The sequence below is a fragment of the Tupaia chinensis genome, unplaced genomic scaffold (assembly GCF_000334495.1).
Source record: "Tupaia chinensis unplaced genomic scaffold, TupChi_1.0 Scaffold000159_1, whole genome shotgun sequence".
Lineage (NCBI taxonomy): Eukaryota > Metazoa > Chordata > Mammalia > Scandentia > Tupaiidae > Tupaia > Tupaia belangeri.
This window is the reverse complement of record NW_006159630.1, coordinates 8,597,787-8,618,745: the sequence shown is the minus strand read 5'-3', so window position 1 is coordinate 8,618,745 and position 20,959 is coordinate 8,597,787. Positions and strand designations below refer to the sequence as shown.

The 20,959-nt window shown below is 53.9% G+C and overlaps 1 protein-coding gene across 1 annotated transcript in view; it reads right to left on the bottom strand.

Moving 5' to 3' along the window:
- SDK2 (sidekick cell adhesion molecule 2) overlaps positions 1-20,959 on the bottom strand; it is a 131,090-nt gene that overhangs the window by 60,490 nt on the left and 49,641 nt on the right. The window contains 9 exon segments of the mRNA XM_027770819.1: positions 1,340-1,490; positions 2,686-2,795; positions 3,663-3,784; positions 5,322-5,513; positions 5,877-5,975; positions 6,150-6,345; positions 16,631-16,746; positions 17,237-17,418; positions 19,838-19,978. Of these exon segments, the coding sequence (XP_027626620.1) occupies positions 1,340-1,490; positions 2,686-2,795; positions 3,663-3,784; positions 5,322-5,513; positions 5,877-5,975; positions 6,150-6,345; positions 16,631-16,746; positions 17,237-17,418; positions 19,838-19,978 (1,309 nt within the window).

The following is a 20,959-nucleotide window of genomic DNA, read 5'->3' as shown; positions in this document are numbered from 1 at the left end:
AGGTGGAAGGCTGCCGGGCAGGGGCTCCTGCCTGTGGGGCTCTTGGTCTCTGGGCTGGGCAGGGCCGAGAGAGAGGGCCCGCCACCCTGGGCGGGGACTCATCATTAACAGCTAGCGCTTCTGTAGGGGACGGGACAGTGCCTCCCTAACCATCGGCCCCATTATGAGGCTGTCCCCATAGGTGACAGGCAGGCCTGGTTCCCAGGGAGCCCAGCCTGTGGGGTGGAGCATTTTGCACACCATGTTTTGCATAGCCAGCAAGAGGTTTTGGTCTGCCACGGACACGAGGGAGTCGTGTGGTCAGATGGGGCTGGTGTGGTGGAGCCTGAGCCCTGCCAGTGCTCCCGGGTCCTCATGGAGCCACGGGGTGTGGGGCCGTTCCCATGTCTGTCTAAGGGGTCTCATTTGCTCTGAAAGCCCCTGGATAGATGCGCCAAGGGTCCTGTGCTGGGAAACACTGTCCCAGAAGGGGCCTGCGGAGAAGCAGTTTCTTCCGTTCCCCAGAGGGCAAGACGGTGGTGTGTTCAGTGGTTAGGGCTGAGGCTTGGGGTACAGACTCCCTGGATTGGGATCTCAGCTCTGCTGAGATCGAGGAGGAGTGGGAGGCTGTGTGTGTGGGAGTCATTGGGTAAATTATCTGGTTTCTCTCTGCCTCAGTTTCTTCATTTGCAAGACGGGGACCAAGATGGCTCTGCTGGGTGTTTGGAGAAGACACAAAGACTCTGAACGAAGCCCTTCAGCAGTGCCTGGCAGGAGAGGGAGCCTTGGCGTGGTGGCATCGTGTACGCTGCACAGGCACACTGCGTACTGGCCCCCAACGTGCGCCTGGGTCTGTGGGGACAGTCGGCCCGAAGGGTCCCTCCCTCGCCGCCTCTCAGACACGGGAGCAACCTTTCACTCTCTGCTGCATGTAGCGGAATGCACGGCAAGGTCCTGTCCTCTCTGAGCCTCTGCGTTCCTGGCTGTCGCTGGGGTAAGAATGAATGTGGCCTCTGTAAGGTTATTGGGAGAATAGAGAGGGGTGAAGCCTGAGGGGCCTGATGGCAGTGGGGTGGCGACGCATGGCTGCGATGCTGGACCTCACGCGATGGCCCTGGTTTGTACCCGGGGCCTCCCTGTGCTGGCCGGGCTGGCGGAGGCTGGGGGTAGGTAGCGGCATCGAGACCTTATGGGATGCCTATGTCTCTGTCTTGCTCTAACGAAATAAATACATGAACGTGAAACATTTCAAAATGCTTGGCACTTGGCACTGCTCGGTAGACAGTGTCTTCCACTCCCTGGAGGGTATTCTTCAGCTAAGAGGTGCTGTCCTGCCCCCTTGTCCCCAAGGGAGCCTCACCATCCAGCGGAGCCACAGGCTGGTCTCACTGGCTGTGCGCAGGGTCACGTTGGCCGGGGCCATGTCAGGGGGCGCCTGGAGGGTCTGGATCTTTCTTGAAGGCTGGCTGGGTGGGCTGGTGCCTACGATGTTCACCTGGCGCATGCGGAAGCTGGGATGGGGGCAAGGGGACAAGCACGAAGGTGAAGGAGCACCCCAGAGCCAAACTCTGCCCCGGATAGCTGCCCTGGCCCTGGCTGCGACCCCTGCCCCCGTCGTGTTACCTGTAGTAGGTGAAGGGGTTGAGGTCGGGCACCTCCATGGAGCGGGCATCAGGCTCGTTGGCCAGCTGGTGAATCAGCAGCCACTCCTCTCCTTCCCCAATCACGCCCACCTGGAAAGGGAGGCACCTCAGAGCTGTCCAGCCTACTGCCTGGGGCTGCAGTGCCCCGAGCCCTGGCTCCTGGAAGGCACCAAATGGGGCCACCGTCTGTCCTGGCCCCTACACACGACTCTGAGATGTCCTGTTACCAAGGAAAGGGAACAACACCCCAAGGGGCAGCCCCCTGGAATTTGTGCTCCCCCCCCTTCAAATTTTGGCGTAAGGTGTATGTTCCCACTGGAGAGAGACAGACAGAGACAGAGAGAGGGAAAGTGAGAAATTATCCCCACAGGGGGCCTGGCCATGCCACAGTCCTTCCTCCTCCATTCTCCTCGGGATTCTGGGCATGCACACACATGTGCCCACTGTAATTTTCAAGCCGCCAGGTTCAGGGCTTGAACCATAGAGTCACCTCTGTGAGATCCAGCTGCCTAACCTCCATGCCACCTGCTGGCCCGGAACTTGTGCTTCCATCAAGCTCCCCAGCTGATTCTCCCAAACACTCTGGGGTGCTTCCAAAAGCCAGTTTGCCTTAGACCGGCTAAGTCAGAATCGCCCTCCCAGGGCGGGGATGAAACTGCCCCCTTGAGCTGCACCAAGAGCCTCTGATCACTCTCCCGATGGCTCAGGGTATGACCAGGCCAGAGCATGGAGTCTAAAGCCTGGAGCAGCAGCTGGTTATTTTTCCAGCCAGTCAGTCATGGCCTGAACCTGGGAAGGACTGCTGTGCAGGGGTCTCCAGGTGCCCAGGTGAGGTGGAGGGGCGACGGTACTGGCAACTATGGGCACCTTAGGCACATTCGGCCGCCCATGGCCACACAGACGGATATGCACACTGACTCCTCTCGCGAGCTCGGGGCTGCTCCCAGCGGGCCTCACCTGCGCCCCCACCACAAGCACGAAGGTGAAGGAGCACCCCAGAGCCAAACTCTGCCCCGGATAGCTGCCCTGGCCCTGGCTGCGACCCCTGCCCCCGTCGTGTTACCTGTAGTAGGTGAAGGGGTTGAGGTCGGGCACCTCCATGGAGCGGGCATCAGGCTCGTTGGCCAGCTGGTGAATCAGCAGCCACTCCTCTCCTTCCCCAATCACGCCCACCTGGAAAGGGAGGCACCTCAGAGCTGTCCAGCCTACTGCCTGGGGCTGCAGTGCCCCGAGCCCTGGCTCCTGGAAGGCACCAAATGGGGCCACCGTCTGTCCTGGCCCCTACACACGACTCTGAGATGTCCTGTTACCAAGGAAAGGGAACAACACCCCAAGGGGCAGCCCCCTGGAATTTGTGCTCCCCCCCCTTCAAATTTTGGCGTAAGGTGTATGTTCCCACTGGAGAGAGACAGACAGAGACAGAGAGAGGGAAAGTGAGAAATTATCCCCACAGGGGGCCTGGCCATGCCACAGTCCTTCCTCCTCCATTCTCCTCGGGATTCTGGGCATGCACACACATGTGCCCACTGTAATTTTCAAGCCGCCAGGTTCAGGGCTTGAACCATAGAGTCACCTCTGTGAGATCCAGCTGCCTAACCTCCATGCCACCTGCTGGCCCGGAACTTGTGCTTCCATCAAGCTCCCCAGCTGATTCTCCCAAACACTCTGGGGTGCTTCCAAAAGCCAGTTTGCCTTAGACCGGCTAAGTCAGAATCGCCCTCCCAGGGCGGGGATGAAACTGCCCCCTTGAGCTGCACCAAGAGCCTCTGATCACTCTCCCGATGGCTCAGGGTATGACCAGGCCAGAGCATGGAGTCTAAAGCCTGGAGCAGCAGCTGGTTATTTTTCCAGCCAGTCAGTCATGGCCTGAACCTGGGAAGGACTGCTGTGCAGGGGTCTCCAGGTGCCCAGGTGAGGTGGAGGGGCGACGGTACTGGCAACTATGGGCACCTTAGGCACATTCGGCCGCCCATGGCCACACAGACGGATATGCACACTGACTCCTCTCGCGAGCTCGGGGCTGCTCCCAGCGGGCCTCACCTGCGCCTCCACCAGCCAGCGGGAGATGGAGGTCTTCCCATCGTAGCCCGGCCTGAACTGCAAGGTCACGGAGCGGGGGCCGATGTTGGAGATACCCAGGTTGGTGGGCGCCCCTGGGAGTTCTGGAAAACAACGGGGTGAGGAAGGAGATGGGGTGAGACTATCCCTTCACATGGAATAGGACTCCAGAGCGCACAGGAAACATCCCGGAAACATCCCAGAGGTCGCTCAAGCCTCATCCCCCCGTCTTATTCCGTATCTTACAGCACACCAGGTTCGCCCCAGAAGGCTGAGTGGAACTCGGGGCTGGTGGGCCTTCCAGAGCCAAGAGGAGGCTCCTGGGGTCAGGAAATGGCCCAGTATGCAAGAGGCTTCCTCCCGGAGGTTTTGGTGTCAGTAAGGAGATGCTCAGGAGGAGGCTGGAGGCTGCACAGAGCCGAGCTGGGCTCACAAAGAAACTTAATGGGATCAGCCCTCCCCTCTTCCACCCCAGTAACCGCTGAGGATGACAAGGAGGCCTGGTGGGGACAGGCGGCAGCTTCTAACTTCCCGCCAGGGACCCTGGGGCTCCTAGGGCCCCAGATGACCAGAAAGAGCTAAGCGGTCTCAGTTTGAATTCAGCTCACCACCTACAGGCTGTGTGTCTCTGGGCAAGTTAGCTACCTCTCTGTGCCTCGGTGTCCCCAGAACCGCGATGATCAGGCCAAGGCCTACCTCAGGGCTGCTGTGAGGGTGAACTGGGCTGATGTATGTAAAGTTCTCGGCCCCACGTGGGGAGCACTGCATAAGTATCTGTCAGCATGGCTGCCACTGCCTCTGCGGCCACCCGGGGCCCAGGGAACTCAGCCATTCAGTGGGCAGAGCACACACAGCCCTATGGATCTGAACAGGACCGCGTGGTAATCTGGTCCACCTCCCCTATATACTGCTAGGGAGACTGAGGCACAGAGGGGACAGGCTTGTCCAGGCCGCAGGGCGTGGCAGAGGCCATACTGAGCAAGCACCTCTGTTGGCTCTTTTTCTTTGAAAGGTTTTTGTCATAGGGCTCATACACTCGCCAGAGGGAGACAGAGAGAAAGTGAGAAGCCACATGACAATCCCTTCTCTTCCATTCTCCTCCCGGGATCTTGGGCATGCATCACATACGTCTGGTGTGAGTTTCAAGCCACCAGGCCCAGGACTCGAACCGCAGTAGGCCAGGTGGGGTTCTAGCACCTTAACCACCATGCCACCTGTTGCCCCCTCTGCTTGCTTTACACTGCAGGCCGAAGGCTATTCCCTGTGGGTCTGGCTGCCTCTCCAGGGTAGGGATCCGGGGTTGGGTCCAGTTTGGACTTTGCGGTGACAGTGAGAATCCCTTCCCCGAGTCATAGATGCCATTGCCTGGTTGGAGCCTGGTGTGGGATGGGGGCAGGGGAAGCAGGGGGGTCAGGGAGACAAGGGTGGGGTCTCCTAAGGCTGATGCTCATCTGGAGCCATGGAAGGATGCAGCAGCCAGCCCACGGGGCCTCCTTCCCAAGCCCCGTCACCTGGAATTAGGCCTGCTGGGGGTGGGGGACGCAAGGGAGGGGATCTCTGTGGGATGAGAGCCCACGTACCCCCCACGGGGTCTGCACAGGGGCCCAGGGTAGGGGTCCTGCCCCGAGAGTGGGTGCCTACCTGGAGGCACCCCCGACGAGATGGTCGAGGCGGACACCTGGCCCTGGCCCTTGGAGGTCATGGCGGCCACCTCGATGGTGTAGGTGGTGAGCGCGGTGAGGCCCGTCACGCGGTACTCCAGGGTCACGTTGGGGAGGTAGTGAGTCACACGGGTGTTGGTCCGGTTGTACTCCTCCCAGGAGATGCGGTACCCTGGGGGCACCCCCAAAAGCCACGTGAGCTTGGCTCCCCAGGGTTGGTCCTGACCATGGGCTCTACTTCTCACGTCGTCACCAGGCCTGGTGAGCTCCATAAGCCAGGGAGCGATGGGCCAGGGTGGGCAGGGGAGGCAGCTGCTGGCACTGGGAGGAGTGACCTGGGCTGGGTGCATGCGGGGTGGGCTCACAGGGGAGAGCGTGTGGCACTGTGGTGGCCACTCGGGTCTGTGGCTGCAGACTCAGGGACGTGTGAGGTCTGGAGGGGTCTGGGAGGGCTCGGCACGCACGGTGCTGGCAGGCTGCACCCCGTCCTCCCGCCCTGTGCCCCCCACCCAGCTCAGACACACGAGGCACCCACCTGTGAGGATGCCGTTCTTCTCGCCCGGCTCTTGCCAGCTGACCTTCAGTGAGGTGTCCAGGATATCATTGAAGCTCAAGTGTCCCACAGGACCGGGCACTGTACCCAAAAAGGGTCCCCACCCCACCCAAGGCCAGTTAGAACCAGGGAGAAACCACTGTCCGCAAGCTAGCCCGCGCCGGCCCAGGGTGCGCCAGTATGGAGACAAGGCCCAGGCCGCCTTCTGCGGAGAGGGAGGGTGGGCCGAGAGCCGGGGTGGGGAGCTGTGCCTACCATCCTCGTGGGTGCGCACCAGCTGGGGGGTGCTGCGTGGCCCATCCCCAGGGGTGGTGAAACACAGCACCGAGGTGAAGTACTCCGTGAACTTCTTCAGGCCAGACACGAAGCCCACGTGGACGCTGTCTTGAAAGTTGGGCCGGGCGGTCACCATTGTAACTTCCTCTTCCAGCTCCGGCTCCCAGGCGATCAGCTGAGGTGAAGACAGTTATTCAGGAGGGCAGCTGGAATGTTCCAGGAGGGCCACGCCTTTCCCCGCAGGCTGGGCCATCAGACAGTGTCCAGGAGCCCAGGGAGGGAAGAGGCAGTGCAGGCGACTCAGGCCCCTGGGACCTGGTCCTGCGGGATCTCACTCTGGTGTGCCGTGCCGCCTCACTGTGGAGCCCCGATCTGGGCCTCATACTCACCGCACTGGCAGCTTCTCAGATCATCTCACTGTGGTCTCACGGAGGAGGCATTTTACCAGGACTGGCTGCAGCCCAGGGCATCATGAAAACGGGAGGACGCTCCCTTTGTTCCAACATTACTGGGCCAGCCAGTGGTGTGGTGGTTAAGGTAGCTGGATCCCACATGGCTGACTGCTCACTTCAAGTCCCAGACACAGTGGCTTGAAAATCATACTGGGTGCATTTGTGTGGGTGCCCGAAATACCAGAGGAGAATGGAGGAGAAGGGATTGTGACCACCCCTGGGGCGTGCTTTCTCTTTTCTTCTCTCTCTTTCTCCAGTGAGTACACATCCCCTTTAGCAAATTAAAACAAACAAACAAACAAAAAAACCCAAAAAACAAACAAACAAAAAAAACGTGTTAAGGATTTTGGACCAGCTCTGTGGCACAGTGGTGATGTGCTGCTGCTCAGGAGAGGCCGGTCCTCCTTGGCGACTGTGGTTCAATTCCCTGGCAAGGTCTACCTGAAAACACACTGGGCACTTGCATGAGTGCCCAAGATCTGATGGGCTGGAGGGAGGGGATCACAGCAAAACCAGACCCTGTGGAGGATGCTCTGTCCTGCCCGCCCCTCTCCTGTGTGCATGCACACGTGCTATTATGAATTTTTAAAAAATGAAGAATTTCAAGATGACAGTAGCATCTACCTAACCATGGGCCCTTCTAACTGTGGAGCCCTGAGTGACTGCACAGGTTGCTAATAGCGTAATTAATTCCCACAGCTAGCTCTGGATTTTACAGATGAGGAAACAGAGGCTCAGAGAGGCCGAGTGACTTCCACGACATCACACAGCAGGGAGAGGCCGAGGTTCTGATTCCAATCCTGAGCTCTCACACTTTTCTCCATATGGGCGGGGGTAGCTTCCCCTTGGGGTTCTCCAAGGGCCACTTCCTACCTATCCTGTCTTCCTGTCCTCTCACGCTTGCTCCAAGCTGAGATTTTGATCGACATCTCCTGGAGGTGAGTGTCGGCAATAAACCTCCATCTGGAGATCTGCGGCTCCCTCTCACCCCCTCGCCTCCCCTCTGCGTTGTCCGCCTGTTCGCTGTCTAAGCCTCCTGCCTCCCCTCCTCCTTGTCCTGCTTCCTGTTCTCTCACCTCGCGCTCCTGTTCTCCGGGCCCTTCATCTGTCTCCAGCAATGACAGCTGGTCTCAGAGATTCCTCATTTATTTGAAGTTGATTAAATAGCAATTAATGGTGAAAAGCAACACTTGATGTGTTTTAATAAGCACGGGTATTTATAGATATAAGACAATACCATGCCCATGTCTCCTGATTAACTCACGCCTATAACAATGCTTAATCTTCTCCTTTTCATGGTCCTGTGTTTAGAAAGAATGTTTTGAAATTTAATTGGTATTGTGAAAAGATAGCCTATAGCAAGTTAATTAGACACTAATTAGACCCTAAAAATACTAATCAGAAATAGTAAGTGGCATTTAATAAGTATGTTAAATATCCTCCTTATTTCGGTTATCTTGTTTCATAGCAATTAAATTGTTGAACTTCTTTGGAGTAGATTAAAAAACAAGTTTAATGTTTTAATTTAATTTAATTAATGTAAATTTGAATTAATTATGCTGTTAGAATTAATTGTGTGGTGTGTTCCCCAGCAAGTGTAAGACCCGGGTAAATATTTTACTGGGTTCAGGCCAATTACGATCACTACAATTGTTTGAAAAACAGAGGGAGAAGAGGGTCTTTACGGGTACCTTGAAAGAATGTCCCTGGGCTTTGCCCACAGAAATGGCCCAGAAGTTCACGGGGTGATGGGAGTGCGGTTTCATGGAGGATAACTGACTTCACTATCCTTCACTATCCTACAGTTCCACTCCTCAGAGCCAAGATGGCGGCAGGGCCGTGGCTCCCCCACGTGGCTGTTCAACACGTGTGAGATGTGAGATGCATGTCCGCCAGCTGCCTGTGAACTGGAGGCAGCTTAGGGATAAGAGGGCTCCTCCTCCTCTGGGCCAGAGAGAGAGCAGGACTGTCATGGCTCTCTTATGGCCCTGAAGGACTTGGGGTACCTCCTTGTTGGACCCTTCTCCGTCCCTGGTGCTGGGCTAAGCCACCATGACGATTTGATGGGGACCACTGTCCTGTGATGTTACGAAGGAGCCTGAGGGCCAACTCAGTGGGCAGTGGGGACACACAGCTCAGGGGATGCTGGGTCCATAGGGAAGACCGTGATCTCAGCTAGCTGGGAAGGCTTGGGGGATGGCGGAATGAGACTCTGAAGAGGGTGCTCTCGATCTCTGTCTCCTTCATTCTCATGGAAGAAAGAAATACACTTATAAAAAGGAAAATGAGGTTCAAGAAGGTTGAGTGGCTTCATGTGGACCCAGCAGGAGCGGGATCCAGGTGTGCGGATCCAGGGACTTTCGAAGATGACCTCTGTCTCCCGGGGGTGCACACAGCACCCTGAGTGTTTGAGTGGTTCTGAGACAGCTCTGTGCCTTCTCCCTGTTAGCTGGGCCATTGTGGGGGTAACAGTGTGAGATGGGGCCAGCCTGTTGTGGGGGGTATCCCACATGGCAGACCATGTGGTTTGACCTGGCAGCCTGAAAACACATGCTGGACATGTGTGTGTGTGTGTGTGTGTGTGTGTGTGTGTGTGCCCAAGGTCCCGAAAGGAGAACATGGAGGATTACAGCGTGACTGTCCTCCATGCGGTTGGGGGGTGCTTTCTCACGCCCCACCCCCTTTCTCTGGCGAGTACACACGCCCTCTAGCAAGTTGAAAACAAACACAAAAAGGGTGCATATGCCCTCTAGTTACTGGTGGCCTAGTGGTTAAGGTGCTGGACTCCCACAAGGCCCACTGCGGTTTGAGGCTTGAAACTCACTCTGGACACGTGTACATGCATGCCTAAAATCTCAGGAGAAGAAGGGAGGAGGAGGGATTGCAGTGCGGTCATCCCCCCTGAGGGGTGATTTCTTGCTTCTATCTGTCCGTCTCGCTCTGTTTCTCCAGTGAGTGCACACGCCCTATAGCAAAAATCTCTAACAAAAAAACAACAGTAGGGAGACTTCTCTCTCTTTCCCCCCTACCTTTCTCTCTCCGCACTTGCACCAAGCTCCCATGAAGCAACTGGAAGGGTGCATAGAAAACCAGTCATAGTGGTTAGAGGGGGGAGAGTTTACAGAGGAGAACCAGGCGGACAGCGGCTGCCAGTGGGAGAGGGCCTTTCTTTTATCTCTTTATTTATTGTTACATTAAAGCATATTTTGAATCCCATGAGTAGATTTGCTACTTAAAAATGTCCGCAGAAACCGAATGTAGTGTTTGACAGCAGGAGCAACATGATCTAGGCATGTACCCTGTCACCCAATCATCTCCTTCCTAGAAATCGGTCCCAAAGCGATACTGTGAAAAGAGCAGGAGGTGTACACAAAGCAATTCACTGCAGAGAGCCTGGGGATAGTGAAAGCCTGGAAATGACCGCAGTGTCATCGCTAGGGAGACTGCTTGATCCAAATGTCAAAAGGGACAAAGCAGGGACCAGCAGTTAGCGTAATGGCTATGTCGCTGGACTCCCACGTAGTCGACTGCGGTTCAAGTCCCGGACCCGGTGGCTTAAACTCACGCCAGGCGCGTGTACGTGCGTGCCCAAGATCCTGAGAGGAGAATGGAGGAGAAGGGATTGTGGTGTGGCCATCCCCCCTGGGGGGTGATTTCTTGCTTTCTGTCTCTCTGTCTCTCTCTGTCTTTCTGGAGAGTGCACCTATAGCAAAAAAACAAAAAAAACAAAAAACCTCTCCAAAAAGAAAAAAAAAAGGGACAAAGTGCAACTTTGCACACTCCTGTGGAGTGAGCACCCTGATATATGGTAAATGAGGATGATAATAAAAACGAGATGGGGACAAGTACAGAGCATAGGGTGTCACTTATCTAAGCAGGACAGGCGACGTGTTTCCATGTGCCTGGACTTGCTTACTAAAGAGAACAGACGAACAACCCAACTAACACAAAGCAATCCAACCTCCTGGGGGGCGGGAGGACCAGGACGGAGGCCGATTTTCTTGGAATTTGCTTTGCGAATTCGGCTTTGGAGTCTTGTAAATATTCTACATAATTATAGAACAAAATTAAATGAAAGAAATCAATCCCTAAAAATCGAAAACAAAATGAAGCAAATGAACCGCATAGACTATTGAGCTGTGGCAACATTACACAGAGAGGAGTTACGTCAGAAGACCGGGGAGCAGAGCAATGTGAAACGCACCCCTAGCGGGATTTACCCTAAGAACAGGAAGACTTGCAAGTCGTCTGAAGCTATTCGCCGTCACCAGGGCTGATACCCCCATTCTGCAACCACTGTGTGTTGGTGGCGTAGGAACTGGATGTTCGGTGTGGAGAGAAGAGATACAGGCAAAAGACTAATGAGATTAATAAAAAAACTGGTAGTTATGACATTGAATGGGAAGGATCAGTACGTATTTGATTAGAAAAGATCCCTAAATGTCTTTTAATAGGACACAGAAACAAGCACCGTTCTTGGGGCACGAACACCTCCAGTGCCCAGACTGTGGTGGCTCACTACCACCTCCTACTGAAAGGGTCAGAGCTCCCTAGAGAGCTGGCCCAGCACGGAGCAGGACACCACACGGCAGTAACGTCCTGTTGTAGCAGCTGGTGGAGAGGCTATCGAAGACGACTGGGCCCGCGTCAGAAGGTCTCAGGAGGTAAGTTTAAGAGGCCAATGGTGGGCCAATTTTATGACTGTTGACTAAAACATTGCTGCTTTTCTTCTAGGCTTTGTTTTCTGATTTTAAGGTTTCTGTCCTATCTTGAGCTGCTGATAGGTTCAAGTATTTACTATTTGAACAGAATCCCAACCTGTTTCCTGGCTTTACGTTTTAAGCAAAGTTCCTTAGCGTTTCTTTGATTAAAGCTAAACCTGCTTTTCTTGAAATTAAAAAATATAGTAAAAAATACGTCATTACTGACTGCAGTAAGCTATACGGCATCAGCTAGGTGCTACCTTATTCATTCCACTCGGAGTTCCACGCCTAAAGTCAGACGTGTACTCACAGATACCTATGTATCAGCTGAACTTGCTATTGGAAGTAGTTAGATTATTTAAGAAATTTTGTGAATCAATAAAAAGTGGGGGAAAAAGGAATAGAAAAGAACTGTGGACACCTGAGATAGTGTGGGAGGAGGGTGGGAAATGGCAGAGGGTGAGAAATAGGGGGAAAATATATTTTCATATATATATATCTTTTCACACACACGCACACACACACACACACACATATATATATATAAAACTAAAAATGGAAAATTATTGACAATAACATGTATGATTAAGCCACTATGCAATGAATTCTGGATGGGAAATCACATTTTGTATGCTGTGACAATGCTCAGGAAATAAATGTAAATTAATTAATTAAAAAATTAAAAAATTGGGATCAGCAGATGGCGTAATGGCTAAGATGCTAGAATCCCAATTCACCCACCGACCGCGGTTCGAGGCCTGGACCCGGTGGCTTAAACTCACGCCGGGCGTGTGTGCGTGCGTGCCCAAGATCCCGAGCGAAGAATGGAGGAGAAGGGGTTGCGGTGTGGCCATCCCCCTCGGGGGGGGCGGTGATTTCTCGCTTCTTGTCCCTCTGTCTCTGTCTTTCTGGCAAGTGCACGTGTCCTATAGCAAAAAACCTCTCCCCCCCCAAAAAATAATAATAACATAAAAAAGAGAAAGAAACCAATGAAATACATATGGGTTGCACGTGCGCGTGCGTATGTGTGTGTGTATATATGTATGTATGTGTGTGTGTGTGTGTGTGTGTGTGTGTATATAGTGCCATAGGATACATGCAATTTCCACAAAGAGACAGAAAGGCGTGCACAGAGACAGAGAAAGCAAGCACCCTCAGCAGGGCACAGTCAACGTCGCGATTCCTTCTCCTCCGTCTCTCCAGCCTGTTGGGATTTCGGGCATGCGTGCACATGTGCCCGGTGTGTACCTCAAGCCACCAAGCTGGGACTCAAACTGTGACGAGCCACTGAGACCCAGCTCCTTAGCTAGGCTACGGGGCCGCCCTAGTTCATAATGCCGAAACACTCGCCCCTTTACTCTCCTTTTCTAATAAACCGAATCTTCGGGTAACCAAAAAATTTGATACGGAGATTCTTTCTTCTTATTTTTTGAAAGCATTTCAGCTACGACGTCAAGAAAAAATGAAGATATTTGTCTATCCCGTTTCTGTGATCCCTAATGAAACAACAGCTCGTAGGAGGACGGCTGAGGGGTGCTTGTATCATAGTTAGAGACAGCAAAGGTTTGTGTCTCCGGGTGGAAACACACACCATCTTGGAAGTAATATTAAAAAAAAATGATCAAACCCCAAATTATCAATCAGATCCGCCTCTAGCTCTAAGTTTCAATTTACTGCGAATATAGTGTTCAGGAGAAAGTTAAATGACCCTACAGGGATGCAATCAGCAAAATGTAGACTGTGGAAAATTCTATAGGACAAATGACTACGTTTCTTCAAATAAATTGCCAAGAAAAAAGAAAGAGAGAGTTCTATAGATCAACAGAGACCTAAAATGACCCCGACAGATTGCAACTGTGTGAACTTCATTTAGATCCTGAAGCCAACAGACCAACTAGGAACAGAAATTATATGGTAATCAAGGAAATTTGAAGGCCGACTGGACAGCTAATGATATTGAAGAGACTGCTGATATTTTTAGGCATGATAATAATAATGTGGTTATTGTGGGGGTTTTTTTGTTCATTTTAGTTATTTATTTATTGAGAGATTTTTGTTATAGGGTGCGTGCACTCACCAGAGAGACAGAAAGTGAGATATATCACCCCTCCGCTGAGATATATCACCCCCCCCCCCCTGGGGGGGGGTGGGGGGGGCCCCACCCCAATCCCTTCCCCCTACATATGGGTTGCACGTGCGCGTGCGTATGTGTGTGTGTATATATGTATGTATGTGTGTGTGTGTGTGTGTGTGTGTGTGTATATAGTGCCATAGGATACATGCAATTTCCACAAAGAGACAGAAAGGCGTGCACAGAGACAGAGAAAGCAAGCACCCTCAGCAGGGCACAGTCAACGTCGCGATTCCTTCTCCTCCGTCTCTCCAGCCTGTTGGGATTTCGGGCATGCGTGCACATGTGCCCGGTGTGTACCTCAAGCCACCAAGCTGGGACTCAAACTGTGACGAGCCACTGAGACCCAGCTCCTTAGCTAGGCTACGGGGCCGCCCTAGTTCATAATGCCGAAACACTCGCCCCTTTACTCTCCTTTTCTAATAAACCGAATCTTCGGGTAACCAAAAAATTTGATACGGAGATTCTTTCTTCTTATTTTTTGAAAGCATTTCAGCTACGACGTCAAGAAAAAATGAAGATATTTGTCTATCCCGTTTCTGTGATCCCTAATGAAACAACAGCTCGTAGGAGGACGGCTGAGGGGTGCTTGTATCATAGTTAGAGACAGCAAAGGTTTGTGTCTCCGGGTGGAAACACACACCATCTTGGAAGTAATATTAAAAAAAAATGATCAAACCCCAAATTATCAATCAGATCCGCCTCTAGCTCTAAGTTTCAATTTACTGCGAATATAGTGTTCAGGAGAAAGTTAAATGACCCTACAGGGATGCAATCAGCAAAATGTAGACTGTGGAAAATTCTATAGGACAAATGACTACGTTTCTTCAAATAAATTGCCAAGAAAAAAGAAAGAGAGAGTTCTATAGATCAACAGAGACCTAAAATGACCCCGACAGATTGCAACTGTGTGAACTTCATTTAGATCCTGAAGCCAACAGACCAACTAGGAACAGAAATTATATGGTAATCAAGGAAATTTGAAGGCCGACTGGACAGCTAATGATATTGAAGAGACTGCTGATATTTTTAGGCATGATAATAATAATGTGGTTATTGTGGGGGTTTTTTTGTTCATTTTAGTTATTTATTTATTGAGAGATTTTTGTTATAGGGTGCGTGCACTCACCAGAGAGACAGAAAGTGAGATATATCACCCCTCCGCTGAGATATATCACCCCCCCCCCACTGGGGGGTGGTGGTGGTGGCCACATCTCAATCCCTTCTCCTCCACTCTCCTCTTGAGTTTTTGGGCATACATGCACATGCACCTGGCATGAGTTTCAAGCCACTGGGTCCAGGACTCAAACCTTGGTTGGCCATGTGGGGGATCCAGCGACGTAAACATTACACTATCTGCTGGTCCCATGGTTTTGTTTTAAATGGAGACCTTGGCTATAACATTTCTCTATAGAAACATTTATGGCTGCAGTGATACAATGTCAGGGATTTGTTTCAAAGTATTCCAGGAGCGAGGCAAAGGGCCTTGGGAGTAGAAGGGACCCAGTAGTACATGCTGGTAGTTATGGAAGCTGGATAGGATGCTCATTACTGTCCTTCTCTACTTTTGTAGATGTTTAAAATTTTTCATAATTAAAAGGGGGAAAGTTGATTGTCATTGGAGTTATACAAGGAATAATCTCTGCCTTCTTTTTTGCTCTCTGTAATATACTGGTTGGGGTTTGGGGCACACATGCACACATGCCCAGTGTGTTCAAGCCACCGGGTCCAGGACTCCAACTGCACAGACAGTTATGTGGGATCCAGCTGCCTTAACCTCCGTGCCGCTGGCTGGCCCAGACATGTCTTCTTTATACGTAAGAAAAAGTTTAGGCTCCGGGTCGAATCTGAGCTTTGCAGTTATTTTACTTTCTCCAGTGCCTCAGTTTCTCTCTCTGTAAAGTGGGGTGATGGTAACAATAGTGGGGACTCTGGAGCTTGCTCAAGCGGGTGTGAGCGAAGCACTGAGCAGGCTGCCCGGCCCCGAGACAGTGCCCCATCAGCAAGAGCGCCCTCGTCTTCCACCAGCTCCTATGCTCAGAGGCTCTGGGCCCTCACTCCCACTGAGCTTTACTGAGCCGCTCCTGGGTGCTGGGCACCAACTGGGCCTCTGTGGCTTCCTCTTGCTCTGGTCACCATGGGCTGTTGTCCTAACTGTCCTGGCCACTGCTGGCCTTCGAGTCCCTCAGGAGCTGTCACCTTAGAAGTTCATAGCTCAACCCTCCCACATGTAGAATGAAACTCGTGCTTAGGGTTGGTGGTGAGAAGCTAATTGTCTCCCGCTCGGCTCCTCTGCTGTTCAGCTCTGCCAGCCTCCCTGCTCCCTCCTCGGCCTTCCCCAGAGCCCCAATTAGGAGAGGTTTCCAGCTGGCTGGTGCTCGAGGGCTCAGCGCCGTCCCCAGCACAGTGCCTCTGCCTTGGGTTTGCCCTCAGCCTTCCTGGGAGTGACAGGGCCGTGGCCAGGCTCGACCCTGCTCAGGAACGTCCCTCTGTGTTCTTGCAACATTGGTGGGACATTTTCCTGTAATTTCATCTCAAAACCTCCCTTTACAGCCTCTCCCAACATGTAGTAAGAACGACTGAGGCTGCTGGTTCTAGAAACGATTGTGGCTGTGGAGCAAGTGTGGACAGGGTGCAGAGGGGGACAGGGACCTTCGGAGTGCATTGCCCCGAGGTCACCAGATCCCAGATTCAAACCCAGGACCTGCGGTATTCGCCCTGTCTCCACTGCGATGGGGAGACTGCATTAGAAATGAAGTACACCCAGACAGGAGTTGCTCAGTACACACTTATGGAAAGACTGGCCCTCAGACACAGCAGGGACTTGTCCAGCAGCTACCAGGACTTTGCCCCAAGTCAGTCTGAGTCCGGGCCCTGTGCCCTTAGCCACACGGTGGGGTTGAGTCCAGCCCAAGGACACGTGGCCCAGTACAGCCACGACCGGTGGGTAAGAGGTAGATGCTTATAACCCAGTCTCACGGGAACGTCCCTGCATAGGCAGTGGGAGGCAGTGTCCACACCCCCATGGCCCACGTGTGGCCTTGGCCTGTCTCACCTGCCCTCCACCTGAGCCAAGGGTTTCAGAAACAAGCGGGTTCCCTCTGCCCCTCCTCCTCCCGCCCCAGCTCCCTCCGGGAACCTCAGGCGCCCGGAGCCGCGAGAGGCCCTCCGTACCTTGTAGCCCTGGTTGATGCCATTGATGAACTGGGGGCTGGGTGCGTTCCAGGTGAAGCGGATGGTCGTGGAATTGGTGGCTTCCGCGTGCACGTTGCCCGGAGGGACCGTGGGAACTAGAGGAAAGCAGGGAGATGGGGCCGGCCCCATCAGCTCAAAGAGAACGCCTCGGGTCTGCGGATTCTGCTCTGTCCACCCCCTGCCCCCCACCCCACAGCTCCTCCCTGCCGTGTAGACTCAAGATGCCCTCGAACTGGGTTTAATGCGACTCGCCTGAGCCGTCTCACTGGACACTGACAAATACATGGTGGACAGGAGCAGGCCGGGGGCGGTTTTCAGGAGCAGTGCTGAATGCCCACTGTTTCCTGGCCCACTGGGTGTGAAACTCCGCAGAGGGTCCCGAATCGCTGAAGCCTCTGCTCCTCGTGTCCACCCCACCTCCTCTTCCCCCAATCCTCCCACCCTGTGGGGTAGTTGGCCAGGGCCCCGATTCGGCCCTAGAGGCCCTCCCGAGGGCTGGCTCACAGGACCTGACAAGTACAGGACTCGCTGCGGACGGGCCTGACAGGCTCAGGGCTGGGAGCGGGGAGCCACGTCCCCACCCACCTCCCTGCAGCGTCCACTCGGTGACTTTGCTGCTGTAGACGCCCAGCCCGGCGCCGTTGTAGGCGGCCACCTCGATCTCGTAGTTGGTCCAGATGATGAGGTCCTCCAGGAGCAGGTTGTTGACGTCCGCGTCTGTGATGTTCTTAAACTGGTACCCGACCGGCAGCCCGGCCAGGCAGTACCTGGGGAGAGACATGCCTGGGTCTGGAGCCAGGGTGCTCCGCTCGGGGCCGGGAGAGCTGTGCGGCCGCGGCGTCCACGGGCACCGTCTGTGTGGCACTCCACGTCTGGGCCATCCCGCGGGGAGCCCGAGCACCTGTGGCTGCTGAGCACCTGGCACGTGCATCCTGTGTCCGAGGAACTGGGTTCGAGGTGGATTTATTTTTCATTCATTTATGTAGCTACAGGTGATGAGCATGCTTGGTTGGACTGCATGGGTCCAGGGGAAGTGTCTAGACCATTAAAAACATTTTTTTAAAATGTTTTTTGCCAGAGGGTGTGTGTGTTCACCAGAGAAAGAGAAAGAGAGAGACAGAGACAGAAAGGAGGGAAGTGAGAAATCACCCCTTCCCCAGGAGGATGGCCATGCCCAATCCCTTCACTCCTTCTCCTCCATGGTCTTCTCAGCATTCTGGGCACACACGCACATGTGCCTGGTGTGATTTTCAAGCCACTGGGTCTGGGACTTGAACTGCCATTGGCCATGTGGGAGTCTGGCCACCTTAACCACCACACCACCTGCTGGTCCTGGACCATTCTGTCTTGATGGGGGAGGAGGACACAGCAGGATGGCTAACAGGGATGCTGGGTTCCCGGAGAATATGCTGCTGGTCACAGCCCGGGTGGGGTCATTGGTAGGAGAGCAGTCCCCAGGGGTTGGGCTCATTTATTTCCTTTTTGTAATTGCTAGAGGGCACATGGCTGGTCAGAGAGAGAGAGGAAGAGATGAGAGAAAGAGAGAGAGAGAGAGAACCCCTTTCCCGATGGGACAGAGTCACGCCACGATCCCTTCTCCTCCACTTCTCTACCCTGATGGAATTTCGAGCACACAAGCACATGTGCCCGGCACACACTGGAGCCACTGGGGCTGGGATTCAAACCATGGTCAGCCATGTGGGATTCGGCTCCCGATGCATGGTGTTTAACTGCTGTGCTTCAGGCCGCCCTGGGCTCGTTTCCCTTCTCCCTCCAGACAGCGGCTCCCCACTCCGACAGCTGCTCACTGAGGGGCAGCGAGGATGCCTGGGCTGCCCGCTCCGGCCACTTCTACCTCCCCCAGGAAGACGAGCCCACGAGACTGAAAACGAGGTCATGCAAGCGCATTTTGGGGGTGTACACGGAGGGCGGATAATTCACGTGAGCTCCCTAGCACATACAAACCTCTGTCTAATTACCGACAGATCAGAGGCCCCAAGATAGTGTGGGGCACTGGGAAACCCTGCGGGGTCCTCCACCCCTGATGGCACAGTCATCTAAAGGACTTTTGGACACAGGGTTGCTGGGCCCTCCCCTGAGGTTCCTTGTCCAGTGTGCCTTCATGAGACGTGGGAATTGCATTTCTGCCTATCACAGGTGAGGCTGAGGCTGGCACAGGGACCACGCGGTGGGAACCCCCATCCTTCGGGATGAACCAAAAACCCACAAGAAAACGGGCAGCTCCTGGAGCAGCCAGGTCAGCAGCCGCACCTTCCCAACGGGGGGACTTGAACACTGCGTGGGCAGTCGCATGTAGGGACGAAGCGCATGCAGCCCGCCAGAACGCGGAACGCCGATGAGCCCTCCCGCCCACCTCCAATGGCTCGCTAATCAGAATTTATGAACACCACGTTTTAGTGCCCGAATGACTCTCTTTAGATTACTAGTGAAGCGTCCTTAGTCAAATGCAAAAATAGAAGCCAACATAACTGGGCCTCCTTTTCCAGCAAGGACCAAAAAAAGGACTTGCACATTTTTTTTTTAGATTTTTGCCATAGGGTGCTTGTGCTCACTGGAGAGAGACAGAGAGGGGGAAAATGCAAAACCACTCCCCAGGGAGGATGATCACGCTGCGATCCTTTCTCTTTCAGTCTCCTCTTCCCTCTTGGGTCTGGGCATGCACGCACACACGGCCAATGTGATTTTCAAGTTGCTGGGTCCGGGACTCAAATTGGGGTCGGCCATTTGAGAATTCAAAACCTTAACCCTGCCACCACCTGCTGGCCCCTGCGCTTTGGGATGAACTGTTGGCCCGTTAGCTTCTCCAGTCACGATCTCTCTGGAGAGGAATCTGGCCTGCAGTGGCATATTCTGGGCTTCCAGGTGGGTGGTCCCTGGGACAGCTGCCTTCCTGTGCAGCCCGGACCTGCAGCAGGCTCGCCCTGGCATGAGCCTTTAGGGAACTACGTCTCTTCTCTCTCAGCCATTTCTGCTGCCGTCCAAGGCTCTGGCTGCTGGAAGTCCTTCCGGATGTCTAACCTGAGTCCTTCCACCACCGTGCAGGCCTTTCTTGTCGCCGGGTCCTTGTGAGATCGGGAGGAGCTGCCCCTGTTCCCTAATCCACTCGCGACCCTCCCCACTCCCCCAAGGGTCTGGGCTGCCTCCGCCCCAGGGGTTGACGCCTACCTGATGATGTAGCCCTTGAGGAGGCCGTTCTGGTGGCTCTCGGGGGGCGGCTGCCACTGGATCATGATGGACTGGTTGGTGCGCCCGCTGGCGATGACATTCTGTGGCGGGGCTGTGGGTGGCTCCTCCGGGAGGGAGACCCTGGGCCGGGAAACACTGAGAATGGGTGGGCTGTCCTGCTCTTAGTCTGGGAGCAAATTCAGGACTTCAGTGGGAAGTGAGGAGGTCGACCCCTGCCCTCTGTCCCCGGATGATTCTGCACAATTGCCGTGTGCTCTGGGGCGAGTCACTTAGCCTCTCTGAGCTTGTGTCCATAAAAGAAGTATCACAGGGCTCCACGCACCTGCCTCACAAGGCAGGCTGAAGCTCGAATGATACATTATATACACGAGCCTTTTAAAGACACCGTAAGACACGTGGGTGTGTGCTGGCCCAGGGAGGGACATGGGCCTCAGTTTCCCACTTGTCAGAGGAGCTGCTGTCGAGGCTGATAGGGTCGTGAGTGGTTAAGTGCCTTAGAAGTAGGAGTGTTAAATATTTACTTTGGGGGACCGGCAGGTGGTGTGGTGGGTAAGGGCGCTGGACTCCCACATGGCCAACTATGGTTCGAGTCCTGGACCTGGTGGCTCACTTTCTCACTTTCCCCCTCTCTCTTTCTCTGTCTCTCTCTGGTCAAACTGGAAAATAATAATAAATAAAGTTAATAGAACAATTCTTTAAAGAAAATTCACTCCCTGTTGCCAGCTGGTGGGCCCTCAGAGTCCTCCTGTACCAACAAGCGGGCCCCTGGCTGGGGCAGGCGAGTGTGGTGTGCGGCTGAGAGTCAAGGGCGCCACCCCGCTTCCCGGAGCCAAGGATGACAACACCGCTTTCCCTGGCATGGCTGGGGAACACGGTGTCCTGCCGAAGTGTATTTTTTTTATAACTGATGTGTATCCATTAAAAACCAAAGTTCATTATTTTTGATGGATGTCTTTCCCTTGCTTTTGTTTATTTTGACGGTTTTGCTTTCTGATGGATGGCCTTCCGAGTACAGCACACCCCGTGTTTTTAGAGGCCGGAGTAGGGGTGAGATCACCTTTTCCTTGGTGACTCGGCTGTCAGTGAGGACCGTCAGCAGGA